The sequence below is a fragment of the Melospiza georgiana genome, chromosome 28, assembly GCF_028018845.1.
Source record: "Melospiza georgiana isolate bMelGeo1 chromosome 28, bMelGeo1.pri, whole genome shotgun sequence".
In the NCBI taxonomy this organism is placed as follows: domain Eukaryota; kingdom Metazoa; phylum Chordata; class Aves; order Passeriformes; family Passerellidae; genus Melospiza; species Melospiza georgiana.
Genome location: NC_080457.1, coordinates 2,255,715 through 2,268,907, shown reverse-complemented (window position 1 = coordinate 2,268,907; position 13,193 = coordinate 2,255,715). Strand labels below are relative to the sequence as shown.

Genomic DNA, 13,193 nt, shown 5'->3' with positions numbered 1-13,193 from the left:
CGGCGTCCCGGCACGTGCTCGGGAGAGCAGCAGGAACCGGCAGGAACGGGCAGGAATCAGCAGCCAGCCCTGCCAAGTTTCCTAATGCAATTTGCAAACGGCTGCGAGGACGTGGCCAAGCCCGAGCCCGAGCGGGGCCGGAGGGATGCGGGATGTGGGATGGCAGCGCTGTGGCACACAGAGCCAGCCAGGACAGAGTGGCACAGCTGTGGTGGTGACAGTCACCCCACGGGGACAGCAATCCCACAGGGGACACAAGGCTGCTGTGGGGAAGCGAGGCAGGAGCTGGAGCAGGGCTGAGGTGCTTCCTTGTGAGGCCAAAGCCCAGCCCGGTGTGTTGGGGCGGGTTCCAACACCCTCCACAGCCCCAGCAGCAACACCCAAGTGCTGGGAGCAAACCTGGCCCTGCCGAGCTGGTTTGGGTGCTGGCTGGGCTGCTCGGGCAGCGTCGGGGTGCTGGGTGCCCACAAACCTCTCCCTCTCTCTGTGGATTTGGCAGAGAAAGGATGGAAACATCCCCTTGTGCTGCTGGGGGTGGCAGGGATGGGGGTCACCCTGTGGTCTCCCACCTGAGAGCTCACACACGCCAGTTACCAACAGTTTTGTTGGGAAAAGAATCAGGAGGAGCTCCTAAGTTAAGTGGTTCCTGCCCAGGCAGTGCACTCCTGACAGCTTCCCACGGCTCCATTGCCCTTCCCCTGCTCCAAAAGTGGCAGAAACCAACTTGCTAATTGAAAATAAGAATAAACTGAGGTAGGGGGGATGTCACTGCTGCTTACCCAAACAAATAAAAACGAGATACCCAAAAGAAACAAATCAGCTTTACTGAAGGAGCTGCTTCATTCCTTAAATAAAAACAGAGACCACGATCAAGCCAGCGGAGTTGGACATCCCAGGAGGGAGCGGGGAACGTTTAGTAACGGGGAGAAGTTGGGAGAACTTGTGGCCAAGGACCGACTCAGGGGTTGGTTCTTTGGCGGCCCCAGCACGGGGGAGAAGGGGAGCGGGCAGCAGCAAGATGGATTTTGGGAAGGCACAGCTCAGGCCATGGGGGAAGTGCCTGGTCCTGAGCACAGTGCAGGTGGCTCATCCTGCTGCCTCACCTCCACGCAGGGAAGGAGCCATTCCAAGGAGCAGCTTTCCTCCTTGCCCAGGGGCTGAGTCTGGTGCTGGGATTCCTGGGGCTGTGTCCCTACGTGTTGCTCCTCTCCTTTGATTTTTCACCTTTGCTGTCCTGGGAATGGGGGAAAGAGGGAAGAGCAGCAGAGGTTTAGAGCCCCCCCAAACCCCTACATGGGGGGGACAGTGCTATGGCTGGGTCTTGACAGCAACCCTCCCACCCACCTCTCTGGGCACAACCAGCCCCCCTGTGCCAACCTCTCCTCGTGGTTCCAGATTTTTCCATCACGAGGCCTTTCCAGGGCCTCTCCATCAGACAATTTGGTCCTTAGCCCTCCCCATGTACAGGAACCCACCAGCCCATGCCTGCCCGGGTCTGGGCTTGCTTGGCTGCCATACATGAAGGAGATATGGAAAGGGAAACCAAAAACACACATGGCATTCCAGCACGCTCACACATGCACAGCTCACAGCACTGGAGCAAGGAGATCATTCCCAGCAAAGGGAAGCACTGGCATCCTGAAAAACTTTTAACTCTACTGCCTGAATTATCTGCTGAGTTCTCAATGTTTATCCTTCCTGCCTCCTAGCTCCTCCAGCCAGGGCTGGATTTTTCCCTCTCAAAATCGTCCTGTTTTCTACCCTGAACAAATAAAATAAAAAAAAGAGTCAACTTCAGACTTACTTTTTACGTGGTTTTAGTTTTAAAGATTTAAGTAACTCAAATTAACTGGAGCCCTGCTTACCACCTGCAACGAGAAGCTGAGGTTTGGGACAGGTCAGAGATGAGACAGTTTAAGATTCCCCCTTACAAAAGAACAAGGTTATTTTTTTGGGGGGAGATGGGAGAGGAAACTGCAGCCCCACACACACACACACACCAGTGACATCTCACACACACAAAAGGAGCAAAGGGGAGGGGATGGTACCTCTGGAGGGGGTGGCTTGATGGTCACAGGCTGGGACGTCCGGCGGGGCGGGGAGGGCTTGGGCTGCACCTGCTGCTGGACAGTGTTGTAGTAGGTGACCCCCCCATAGACCTGGGACTGCGCCTGCAGGAGCAGCAGGGTCAGAGCTCCGGGCTGGGGGGCCCTGTGAGCCCCTCCTGGCACCCACTGGGGCTGGACAGCTGCCCCCAGCCAGAGCCAAGAGGGGCTGTGCCCCCCAGACATCATCCTCTTGTGCGTGCCCACCCCTCACCAATGTCCCCCAGCTCCAGCAGGGACAGGACCCCTGCAGGCCATGGAATCCCTGAACCTCCCAACAGCAGCTTTTCTGCCTGGACACAGCTGCCCTGCACATCCAGCCCTGCAGCCTCAGGGGAAAATGCCCTCAAAGCAGGGTGAGATCCTGCTGGGATGGCTGGCAGCTCAGGGAACATGCAGCTCTCCAGCCTTCCACAGCGTGTCAGCCCTGCTCCAGTCACAGCCTGTGGGCCCTGCTCCAACCACAGCACCAGGATCTGCTCTGCTCTGGCCTCATCTGCCTTTTCAAGGATCTGGTCTGATCTGTCTCCTGTGGGATTAGGTCCATCTGCCTCCTCAGGGATCTAATGTGCCTCCTCACAGGAATCTGACCCATGTCCCTACAGAATCTGGTCTGATCTGCCTCCTCAAGGACCCAATCCAATCTGACTCCTAAGGGATCTGATTTGATCTGCCTCCTCACAGAAACCTGATCCATGCTCCTACAGGATCTGCCTGCTCAGGGACCCAACCCAATCTGCCCCCTCACAGCCTAGCAGTGACCTTAGATACCAAGCTGGGCTATGGAGCATGGAAATCCATCCCCATGCTGCTCACACCAGCCAGTTCCCAGCCTCCATCTCCAACAGAACTGACCTCCAAAGCCATTCCCAAGGGATCCTTGGCTCAGCAGGGCCCTGGAGGGGCTGTTTCCCTGCTCCATAAGGGAACCCCTCAACTCCACACCCCCCAGGACAGGATTTCACCCAGTGCCTGCCACACTCAGGGAGCCATGAGAACAATTCTGGGATTCCAGCAGCCTTTGCACATCCCACACCATCCCACCTGCTCCTGCCTGCCTGGGGAGGAGCCACAGCACACCCGGCTTACCTGAGTGTTGGAATAGAGATGAGGAGGGGGCGGAGGAGGCAGAGCTCCAGGGGGGTAGGGGTAGCCAGGACTGCCGAAATTCATCACCCCAGGGGCAGAGAAGTAAGTCGGAGTGAGCAGCTGCTGCGGCGGGGGCTGCCCCGGGGGCATGGACACTGCTGGGGGGTACAGGCCAGGGTTTGCCATGGCTGGGGGCGTCTGGTGGGGGTGTAAACCTGCAGGTGAGCCAAAAAAAGAGCGTCCCTGGGTAGCAGCAGGAAGGAGCACGCTCTGCTCCCTGCTGGGGAGGGACACAGAGCAGCAGAGCACAGCCCCCTCCCCAGCTCCGGGTTCAGCGGAACCAGAGGTGGCCCCACGGCAGCTCCACTGCAGGAAACAATTTGTGTGGGCAAGCAGAGAACGTGTTAGACAGCTCCCAGTTCTGCTTTTTCCTGAGCTACAGGGCCAGGGAGTGAGGAACCAGCCCAGCGGCCCAGCCTGCTGAGGCCCCACAGGGACCTGCAAACGTCCAGCTGGGAGCTGCCAAAGGTTCAGCTCCCCTTGTCCTGCACTGCCTGGAAGCTCCAGAAATATCTATTTTTTCTTTCATTAAAACTGATACTGGTTCAGCCTCACTGCAGGAGGGAGCAGGTCTCTTCCATGTTGTAGAAATTAAGGAAAATGGATTCCTCTCTGTGATGGAGGCTGTGGGAGAGCAGAGTTCTCTGTTGCCCAGGTCCAGGGGTGTCCCACTGGCTCCTCACCTGGATGAGGGAGGTGCATCTCCGGCTGCACAATCATCCCTTGGGGCGGCAGCGGGGCTGGGTTCTCACCGTGGGCGTAGATTGGTCCCTGGAATTGTACTGCAACAACACATGACAGGCTGTGAGGAAAAGCTCTGTGGAATTTCATTCCCCTGCAGCCGGGCACACACAGCCCAGCCTGCCCCGAGGGCTTCCACAGCACACAGAGGCTCCAGGGCTCACAGATGGGACATGCTCCCTGAAGAAAAGCCTCCTACTCCCTTTAGAAAGCAGGAAAATACTCAGGGAATTTCTTCTCTAACACTTAAAAATGCTGGAGGGAATTCCTAATCCATCCCCAGTCCTGTTCTCCCCATGCTCAAACGTCAAAGACCTGATTTAAAGTTCAATTTTAATCCCAGTTCCTGGGAAGAATTGGGGTGTCCTAAGAGCCCTGGCACAGAGAGGGGATAACTCTGAGGATAATTCCATGGGGTTTAAACACAACCAGGCAGGCTCCCAGCTGCCTTTGGGACACTGCATGAGAAGACACAACAAACAAAAGAGAAGATAAAGTCCCAGCCCTGAGAGAAATGGGGAAATCCTTGCTGACATGGAGCAGGGATCACAGGGAGCCACAGGAGCAGGAGGGAAACACTCACGTGGGTCATAGTAGTGCCCTTCCACGATGCTGATGTGCATGGGGGGCGCAGGCTCCGGCACGGGGGGTCTCTGTCTCTGCGATGAGTAGCGCTTCACACGCCCCCCTGGCACTGCCTGTGAGAGTGCAGGGATCAGGGGGGGCTGTGGGGCACCCCCGACACCCAAACCTCCCCTGGGTCACCCCCAAACACGCCCAGAATGAGCCTGTAATTAGCACAGCCCCAAGGGGACGAGAGCCCGTGCGCAGTCACGCTCGGGGATCGCGCGTTACCATCTCCTCCATCCGGTTGAACTGCGGTGCTGGCCCAGCTCCCACGTGCACATGGTTGGGAATACCTGAGGAAGGAACACACTGCTCATTACTGGGGTTTGTGCTGGTTCCCAGGCTGGAGCTGCCTCACCCGGGGGCGTGGCTGCAGCTCAGATCCCTCTCCCATGACAGGGAACCTTTGGACTTCACGGCCCCAGTGATTTGAAATATTCAGGGATAAATTAGAGGCTGTTTTGTCGCTGCACATTCATTCATTTCAGGCATTTAGCAATGTCTAAATCCTGTTTCAAAACTAAATCCACTGCTTGAAACTGCTCTGAGCTCAGTGTCTGCTGAGACACAGATCTCTTCCAGGTGGATCAAGGATCCATGTGGAATCTGAAGCTGCAGTTTAAACCTCTGCAGGGTGTAAACACTTTTATCAAGGATCCATGTGGAATCTGAAGCTGCAGTTTAAACCTCTGCAGGGTGTAAACACTTTTATCAAGGATCCATGTGGAATCTGAAACTGCAGTTTAAACCTCTGCAGGGTGTAAACACTTTTATCAAGGATCCATGTGGAATCTGAAGCTGCAGTTTAAACCTGTGCAGGGTGTAAACACTTTTATCAAGGATCCATGTGGAATCTGAAGCTGCAGTTTAAACCTGTGCAGGGTGTAAACACTTTTATCAAGGATCCATGTGGAATCTGAAGCTGCAGTTTAAACCTCTGCAGGGTGTAAACACTTTTATCCCAGACTCCTTTGGATTCCAACAGCAAAATGAATCCACAGCAAAGTGAATCTGACACCATGACTTAAAACCACAGTGCCAAGGTGATCACAGGTGATTCCAAGGGAGGGAAAATGGATAAAACAAACACTGGAAGTGTTCATGGATCACTGACAGAGGGATATAGAATGGACAGATGGGGGCCAAATGATTCCCAGAGTAACTCCTCCCTCCTCTGCAAGGGACAGAAAGGGACAGCAGAGTCATCATCCCTCTCAGAGCAGAACATGATCATGTACCTGCAGCCAAGAGCTGGCCTCTGGGAAATTTGGGAAGATGCTTCATTTTTGTGCATTAAAAAAAAATCCCTAAACCAGACAATCTCAGTACTTTTGAACTTTGGACATTTCCAGCCCGTCCAGGGGTCTGTTCTCACAAACTTCACAGTGCCACCAGTACCAAATGACTTCTGGTTCCATGACCTCAACCTCACAGACACTTATGAAAGCAGCAAATCGCTTCCCTCTCCTTGCTCCAGTTTTACTCCCCTCGGGAAGCATTCTAACACTTCCCAGCACAGACTCTAATTCTGCAAAGGGATAATTATACCTGGATGACCTCTCCGTGGATGTGCAACTGGAACTGTCCTCAGCTGGCACCAGAGTTACTCTGTCCCATGTCCCTCCCTCCTCCCAGGCACAAAGGGATTTGCCAATCCTTGCCAGGCCTTGGCTGTTGGTAACCAAACCCCAGTGCCAGGAAAGGAGCTGATAAACAGGAAAAAGTTCCTTTCTGCTCTGAGCAGGACACCACAGAGCCCAGTTATTGATCCTTATCTTGTGCTCCCCTGCAGCAGGGGTCAGTCTTGTGATTCACATCACAGTGAAAGGATCCCTTCTATCCTTCCCAGCCCTGATTCCATTCACCTACACGAAAATGTTTTAATTTCCCTTTTTCTCTGCTGTTTTATCCATACTGCAGCACTTTCTCAGCAGAAACCACCACTCTGCACCCACCCTGGGACAGAGCTTGCACAGAAACAGCTCAGCTCTGACCAACTGCACAGACAGGAGGCCCTGGGCTGCTGGAAAAGCAGGAGGCTGCTCCCACTTACCCCTCAGCTCCCGGGGTGGGATGAACTGGGACTGCCCCGGGCTCCAGTTCTGCTCTGTCAGGTTCATCTGGGTCATCTCCTGCTCAAGTCCATCCACGCTGGATTCCACTGGTGACTCCCAGTTGCTCTTGGCTGCCGTGGGGGAGCTCTCAGCTGGCGTGGCTTTTGGAATCACAGGAGCCAGCCCCTCAGAAGCAGGCACCTCCTCTGCCAGCTTCCCTGCCTCCCCAGCCTTGACTCTGGTCCTTCTCGCCCGGGAATAAGATTTCTTCTCCACTGGTCTGTCCGGTGGTGGCTGCACAGCGTCAGCACCCGTGGCTTGGTTCTCCAGAGCTCCCTCCTCCTTCCCAGGGCTGCCATGAACGTGTCCCACCTCCAGCTCAGGGGACGTGTCCCTCGATGGGCTCTGCTCTGCGTGCTTCCCACGGTAGCCACCCTCCTGCTTGGCTTGTTCCCCGTTCCTGTGCAGCACAGTGGCCTCTGAGGCTCGGTAGCCTGGACGTGTGTCCTTGTAGCCCCCCATCCTGGGGTAGTTCCTGGCATTGGGCATCCTGCCAGCGCTGCCAGAGCTGCGGCTGTTGTAGGAGCGTGGGGGAGCCGAGGGGCTCTTGGCACCCTGGTGCCTTGGGGGCTTGGGGGGCCTCTCGTTGGACCAGTTGGGGTCTCGCTGAGGGGGACTGCCAAAGCTGAGGGAGAAAAAAACAGAACAACTCATTAGGAAGAAACCCCTGGGTGGGAAGAATCACTTGTGTTAGGGAACACCTTCCCAGTATGCACATCCAGAAACGCCAGGAATGTGGTTCCACGTGACAGAGCTTTCCCTCTTTGCATCCCCAGACCTGTTCCCTCTCCCCAGGACAACCCAGGCCCTGGTGTGACCCCGGGGCTCACCGTGGCTTGCGCATCCTGCGGGGTTTGATGTCATCAGGGTTGTGGGCTGAGCGGATGTCGTACCCGTACAGAGCAATCAGCTCCTGCCTGGTCTTGGGGGCCTGCTCATCCTCACGGAACTTGTCGTGTTCCCAGCGCCCCTCGTCCTTCCACAGCTTCCGCTGACGACCCTTGGGCCTGGAAAAGGGGCACAGGGAGGAGCAAGGGGCTGTAAGGTCATGATGTGGTAGTTTTGAGCAGTTCCACACAGAGCCTGAGCATTCCTGGGGCAGGGAATGCACAGGAGGCAGCATCCCTCCTTCCTCCCACTCCTCCTGGCCAGCAGCGGCTGGTGACCCTCTGCTATTTGGGAAAAGCAGCTGGAAGTCACTGCTGCCTGCCACAAAGCTTTTTTTTGTAGGTCTTGTGCATCTCTCCTTCAAAACAAAGAGCTGAAGTATCCTGGCAGGTAACAAGCACAGACCTTCCCAGTTCCTCCCACTCCTCCTGCCCAGCAGATGCTGGTGACCCTCTGCTATTTGGGAAAAGCAGCTGCAAGAGTCACTGCTGCCTGCCACAAGGCTTTTTTGGTGGGTTTTGTGCATCTCTCCTTCAAAATAAAGATCTGAAGTGTCCTGGCAGGTAACAAGCACAGACCTTCCCAGTTCCTCCTACTCCTCCTGCCCAGCTGCTGCTGCTGACCCTCTGCTATTTGGGAAAAGCAGCTGCAAGAGTCACTGCTGCCTGCCACAAGGCTTTTTTGGCGGGTTTTGTGCATCTCTCCTTCAAAACAAAGAGCTGAAGTGTCCTGGCAGGTAACAAGCACAGACCTTCCCACTGAAGGAAGGAGCCCTGCTGCCAAAGCTGGCCTGGAAGCTGGCCTGTCCCTCCCAGAGCCCCAGGGGGACACTCACATACCTGACCTCCTCCTCCTGCGTCTGCCCTCGGAGGTCGTGCTCGAAGAACAGCCCCTTGCGCGGGATGTACGCCGGGTTCTTGCGATCCTCATCGTCATCCAGGTGCTTGGGAACCTTCTTCCCGACCTTCTTCTCCACAGGCTCGGTGCTCTCCTGTCAGAAGCAGGGAGCTCTCACCACTGCAGCAGTCCTGCTGCCAGCCCCCAGCCCGGAGCCGTGGGACACCCACCTGCCCGTCCCCGCTCTGCCGCTCGCCCGTCACCGCTCCCTTGGCATCCACCTTCTCACTGCCCTTCTCTCCTCTGGCTGCTGACTCGCAGGAATCGTTGCTGTCCTGCTTCAGCTCCACCTTGGAGCTTTCTTCCTCGCTGTAATCCTCTTCCTCTGCCTGGGAGACACCCAGTGACTCAAACGTGCTCCGTTACCAACAGATCTGCCAGGAATCTCCCCAAATCTGGAGTCAGATCCGGCAATAGATTGCCCAGAAATTCCCTCAGTTGTGGAGTTAGATCCCTGCTCCAGCTGTTAGACACGACTCTTCCAGAGCAGATGATTAGCTCCTAAAATTCTTCCTATCCCCATGTTTTTACAGGAAAAGCAAAGGTTAAACCCAACCTCTCTAAAGAGGGAGGATTCAAGAGGTTTTCTGGAATGGAGCTGGGATCAGCTGCCCCACAAAGACAGCTGACATCCCACCACTACAAAAAGGCTCCTGCAGACTGGGAACGCTGGTGATCTCAGGCCCTTCCCTCCACACTGAGGGCCCAGATCCAGCCAGGGCCACGTTTCCAAATTCCCTGGAGTTCCTCAGCTGACTCACTCTGCTCAGGAGCATGACCTGGTTTCACCCCCAGGAGCCTCCAGAGGCTGGAGCCCAACTAAAAATAGCTCGGGGTGATTAACCAAACCCTGCTCCATTTTCCTCTTTCAACACAGCCCTTGCACATCGCCTGCTCCCGGTGTTTACGCTGGGGAAGCCCAGGCTGGGCATTATTTTTAGGTACAGGAACAGAGTCATCCTGGCAAGGCAGTGATGCAACAACCCCGCTGCCACTGGGAGCCTCCACGCGGGATTCCAGGCTGGAAGAGCTCTGGGAGCTGCCCCAACACTTCTGCAGCACGCAGTGCTCCTTCCTTGTTAATGCCATAGATTAATTCCCAAACAAACAGCTTGGATTTCCTCTGCCTGGTGGTTTGGATGGTCTCTAGCCACTGTTTCCCTCAAGATTCCCAAAACACAGATGGATTTTCCTTAGAAAGCCTTCACTGTAATTCTTAAGACATCAGAACTTCTCTAAACTCCTTGTAAATCTCAAGAAAGCTTTCACTATAATTCTTAGACACCAGAACTTCTCTAAACTCCTTGTAAATCTCAAACTTTATAGAGTTCTGAACTAAAAATCCAGGGGAACCTGCAGCCCCCCCCCAGGCACGGGTGGGATGGGATTCCTTCAGCACCCCCTAATTCCCAAAGTGCATTCCCCCTCGAGCTGCTCCCTCAGAACACAGGGAAGCCCCTGGGATGCTCCCAACCACCACTTTGCTTTTGAATTCCAACTAATTAAAACCCAACGAGCATCCCACGCTCCTCCCACGCCCTTCTTGGCCGTGGCAAATCCAGTTCCCAGTGTGAGAGGAGCCAGGAGGGTTTTTCCCTTGCACACACTGGCCCTGCACCCTCCCCAGCAGCACAGTGACACTGGTCCCAGTGCCAGGGGCTGGGAGTGGGGGAGGAAATTTCCTCAGGAGACAGAGGGAAGGGATCCAAGGGCACAAATGAAATTCCATGGGAATCAGGGGCTCAGCAGGACGGGGGTCAGCCTTACCTCCGAGTCCTCGGCGCTTTCGTAGTCAGAGAGCACGGCTGTGGGGAGGGAGAGGAGTGGGGTCAGGGCAGGGCTGGACATGGCTCCCCTGCCATGGGACCAAACCCTTCCCAAAGGGAATTTGGATTGCCAGCAGCACCCTGGATCAATGCCACAGCCAGCTATGGGAGCAGGGAAGACTTTGGGACACTGTCCCTGTACCCCACACTTGCCTGCTGTTACAATATTGGGCATAGCAACAATCACAGGATTGTTTGAAAAGCTGTTTTTTTGTCTGGTTTTTACTTTTTTTTTGCACACAAACAACCCTGCCCAAGAGCTATCACTCACCATCTCCTTCGATGCCATCCTCACTTTCCTGCAGAGAGAGAAAAGTGAGGGGTGTTAAAGCAGGGGAGGGCAGCAGCCAGGTCCTAGCAACATGGAATCATGGATTCACAAAACCACAGAATAATGGAATTGTTTAGATTGGAAAAGATCTTTAAGATCAAGTCCAACCTTCAACAAACAGCAGCCCCATGTCACCACTAAACCACATCCCCAAAAGCCACATCCACACTTTTTGTACACTTCAGGGAATTGGGCAGCCTGGGCCAGTGCCTGACCACCCCTTCCATGAAAAAAAAAATCCCTCAATCCCTCAGAACATATTTTCTTAGTATCTACTACCCTAATACCTTTTCCTAACAGCTGTTCTTTTGTGCTAATGTCCATTTTTCCTAACACCCAGCATCCCATGATCCCACACATGACAACAGCAAGGTCTGACCCTGACCCTATTGCATCCAGCCATGGAAGTTCAGCTCCAGTGACCAAGAAGAAACAAACTGGAGTCTTTCTAAGGCTCCAAGAACTTTCTAGAGCAGCTACAGCAGGGAAGATGGAGAGCAAAGCACAGCCTGTTGGTGTTGGGGGTCTCCAGGGAACAGAGTGACAGTGACAGGGGAGCCAGGATGCCTCCCCTGGCAACCAAGAGCCAGGGAAAGGGCAAGAACAGGGAATAACAAACAGAGGCTCAGCTCAGGGAAGGGGCTGGAAGAAGCCAACAGGTCAGAGAAGGAAAAGTGATCAGTAAAACTGCTGCCCAGAGAAGCTGTGGCTGCCCCATCCTTGGAAATGTCCAAGGGCAGGTTGGGCAGGGCTTGGATTAAACTGGGATAGTGGAAATTGGTAGAAAGTGGAACTGGATGAGCTTTGAGGCTCCTTTCAAACCAAACCATTCCATGATTGCAGCATAAAGACAAGGATCAACCCAACTGTGCAGAAACAACAACCCCAGAGCACAAACAACCCGACCAAGGTGACAAGACAAACCCAAAACCACCAGAGAAAAACACCCAGGGAGTCAGGGGGAGCTGGAAATAACCAGCCCTGGAAGCTAAAACAGGAAAGAGCTGGAAATAACCAGCAGCAGAACCCAAACCAGGAGGGAATTGCACCTGGATGTGAACTGCAAAGCAGAACTGCACAGTGGGGGGAGAGAGCAGCACCCACCCCCCACCTGCCCTTGCTGCAGAGACCCCAAGAGCAGGGACAGCACCCCAAGAGCAGGGACAGCACCCCAAGAGCAGGCACAGCACCCCAAGAGCAGGACAGGATCTCAGACTGAGGAGATCCAGGCACAGGGAGCCAGAGCAAAGCCTGCTCCTGGGGGGCTGCTCCAGCCCAGCTCTCCCCCACACATTTTGGGGGGAGTTCAGGCCATTCCCCCAATTTCCCAGACTGGTGCTCCCCCAGTTCTCCACCCTTCACTTTGTCCCCAGTGTCCCCACACCCTGCAGGTCCTAATATCAGTGTCCCCAACAGCAGAGCCCCCCAGGTCTCTCACTCCTCCCCAGGGACCTCCATGGAGACCAGAACCCCTCTCTCAGCCCCTCCCTGCACTCGGTCCTCACTGTCCCCAAGCCCCCCGCCATCCCCAGGCTCCTCAGTGTCCCCAAACTCCCTGCCATCCCCAGGGTGCTCGGTGTCCCCAAACCCCCCGCCATCCCCAGGGTGCTCGGTGTCCCCAAACCCCCCGCCATCCCCAGGGTGCTCGGTGTCCCCAAACCCCCCGCCATCCCCAGAGTGCTCAGTGTCCCCAAGCCCCCCGCCATCCCCGGGCTCCTCAATGTCCCCAAACCCCCCGCCATCCCCGGGCTCCTCAGTGTCCCCAAGCCCCCCGCCATCCCCAGGGTGCTCAGTGTCCCCAAGCCCCTCTCCTTCCCCAGAGTGCTCAATGTCCCCAAACCCCCTGCCATCCCCAGGCTCCTCCATGTCCCCAAGCCCCCCGCCATCCCCAGGCTCCTCACTGTCCCCAAGCCCCCCGCCATCCCCGGGCTCCTCAGTGTCCCCAAGCCCCCCGCCATCCCCAGGCTCCTCACTGTCCCCAAGCCCCCCGCCATCCCCAGGGCGCTCAGTGGCCCCAAGCCCCCCGCCATCCCCCGGGCTCCTCACTGTCCCCAAGCCCCCCGCCATCCCCAGGGTGCTCACTGTCCCCAAGCCCCCCGCCATCCCCGGGCTCCTCACTGTCCCCAAGCCCCCCGCCATCCCCGGGCTCCTCACTGTCCCCAAGCCCCCCGCCATCCCCCGGTCACACTCCGCCCCCCGAGCCCCCGCTCCCGAGCCCCCCCCAGCCCCTCACTCACACACTCCGACTCGGCCGCGCTCTTCCCCCCGGCCCCACCGGCGCTCTCAGCCCCGCGGCCCCGCGGCCCAGCCCCGAGGGCCCCCGCGGCGCCGCGCGGCGGGCGGTGAGACAACCGGGGCGAGCCGGACCGGGAACGGGAGCGGGATCCGGATGCCGAGCGGGAGCGGGCGGAGCGGGGGGAACCGGGAGCGGAGCCGGCGCTGTCGGAGGCCGCCGAGCCCTCGCTGTCCTCGCTGTCCTGCGAGGCGCGCTGCCGCCGCCGGTCCGCCATCTTGG

At 56.5% G+C, this 13,193-nt stretch overlaps 1 protein-coding gene across 2 annotated transcripts; it reads right to left on the bottom strand.

Annotated features, from left to right (window-relative positions):
* Positions 1-799: 799 nt before the first annotated feature.
* Positions 800-13,192, bottom strand: CASC3 (CASC3 exon junction complex subunit). 2 transcript variants are annotated; one of them, XM_058041754.1, is made up of 14 exons: positions 12,916-13,192; positions 10,619-10,646; positions 10,289-10,326; positions 8,692-8,850; positions 8,464-8,615; positions 7,567-7,743; positions 6,676-7,361; positions 4,851-4,915; positions 4,579-4,693; positions 3,938-4,036; positions 3,195-3,409; positions 2,049-2,171; positions 1,805-1,881; positions 1,152-1,234 (listed from the first exon to the last, which is right to left on the bottom strand). In XM_058041754.1, the coding sequence occupies exons 1-13, from the start codon at positions 13,186-13,188 to the stop codon at positions 1,846-1,848; spliced, it is 2,166 nt and encodes a 721-aa protein (XP_057897737.1). In that variant the 5' UTR covers positions 13,189-13,192; the 3' UTR covers positions 1,152-1,234; positions 1,805-1,845. The 2 variants fall into 2 exon arrangements, with proteins under 2 accessions (XP_057897736.1, XP_057897737.1); XM_058041753.1 differs by lacking the exon at positions 1,805-1,881 and having other exon boundaries at positions 800-1,234.
* Between the last annotated feature and the right edge of the window lies 1 nt (position 13,193).

Bases quoted from the DNA above. Each gene is read 5' to 3' on its own strand.
- CASC3 (XM_058041753.1), bottom strand. From the start codon at position 13,188: ATGGCGGACCGGCGGCGGCAGCGCGCCTCGCAGGACAGCGAGGACAGC. The intron at 8,616-8,691 runs GTGGGTGTCCCA...TGCTTCTGACAG, and splicing joins GGCAGAGCGGGGACGGGCAG to GAGAGCACCGAGCCTGTGGA. The intron at 3,410-3,937 runs GTGAGGAGCCAG...GCTCACCTGCAG, and splicing joins GATGCACCTCCCTCATCCAG to GTTTACACCCCCACCAGACG.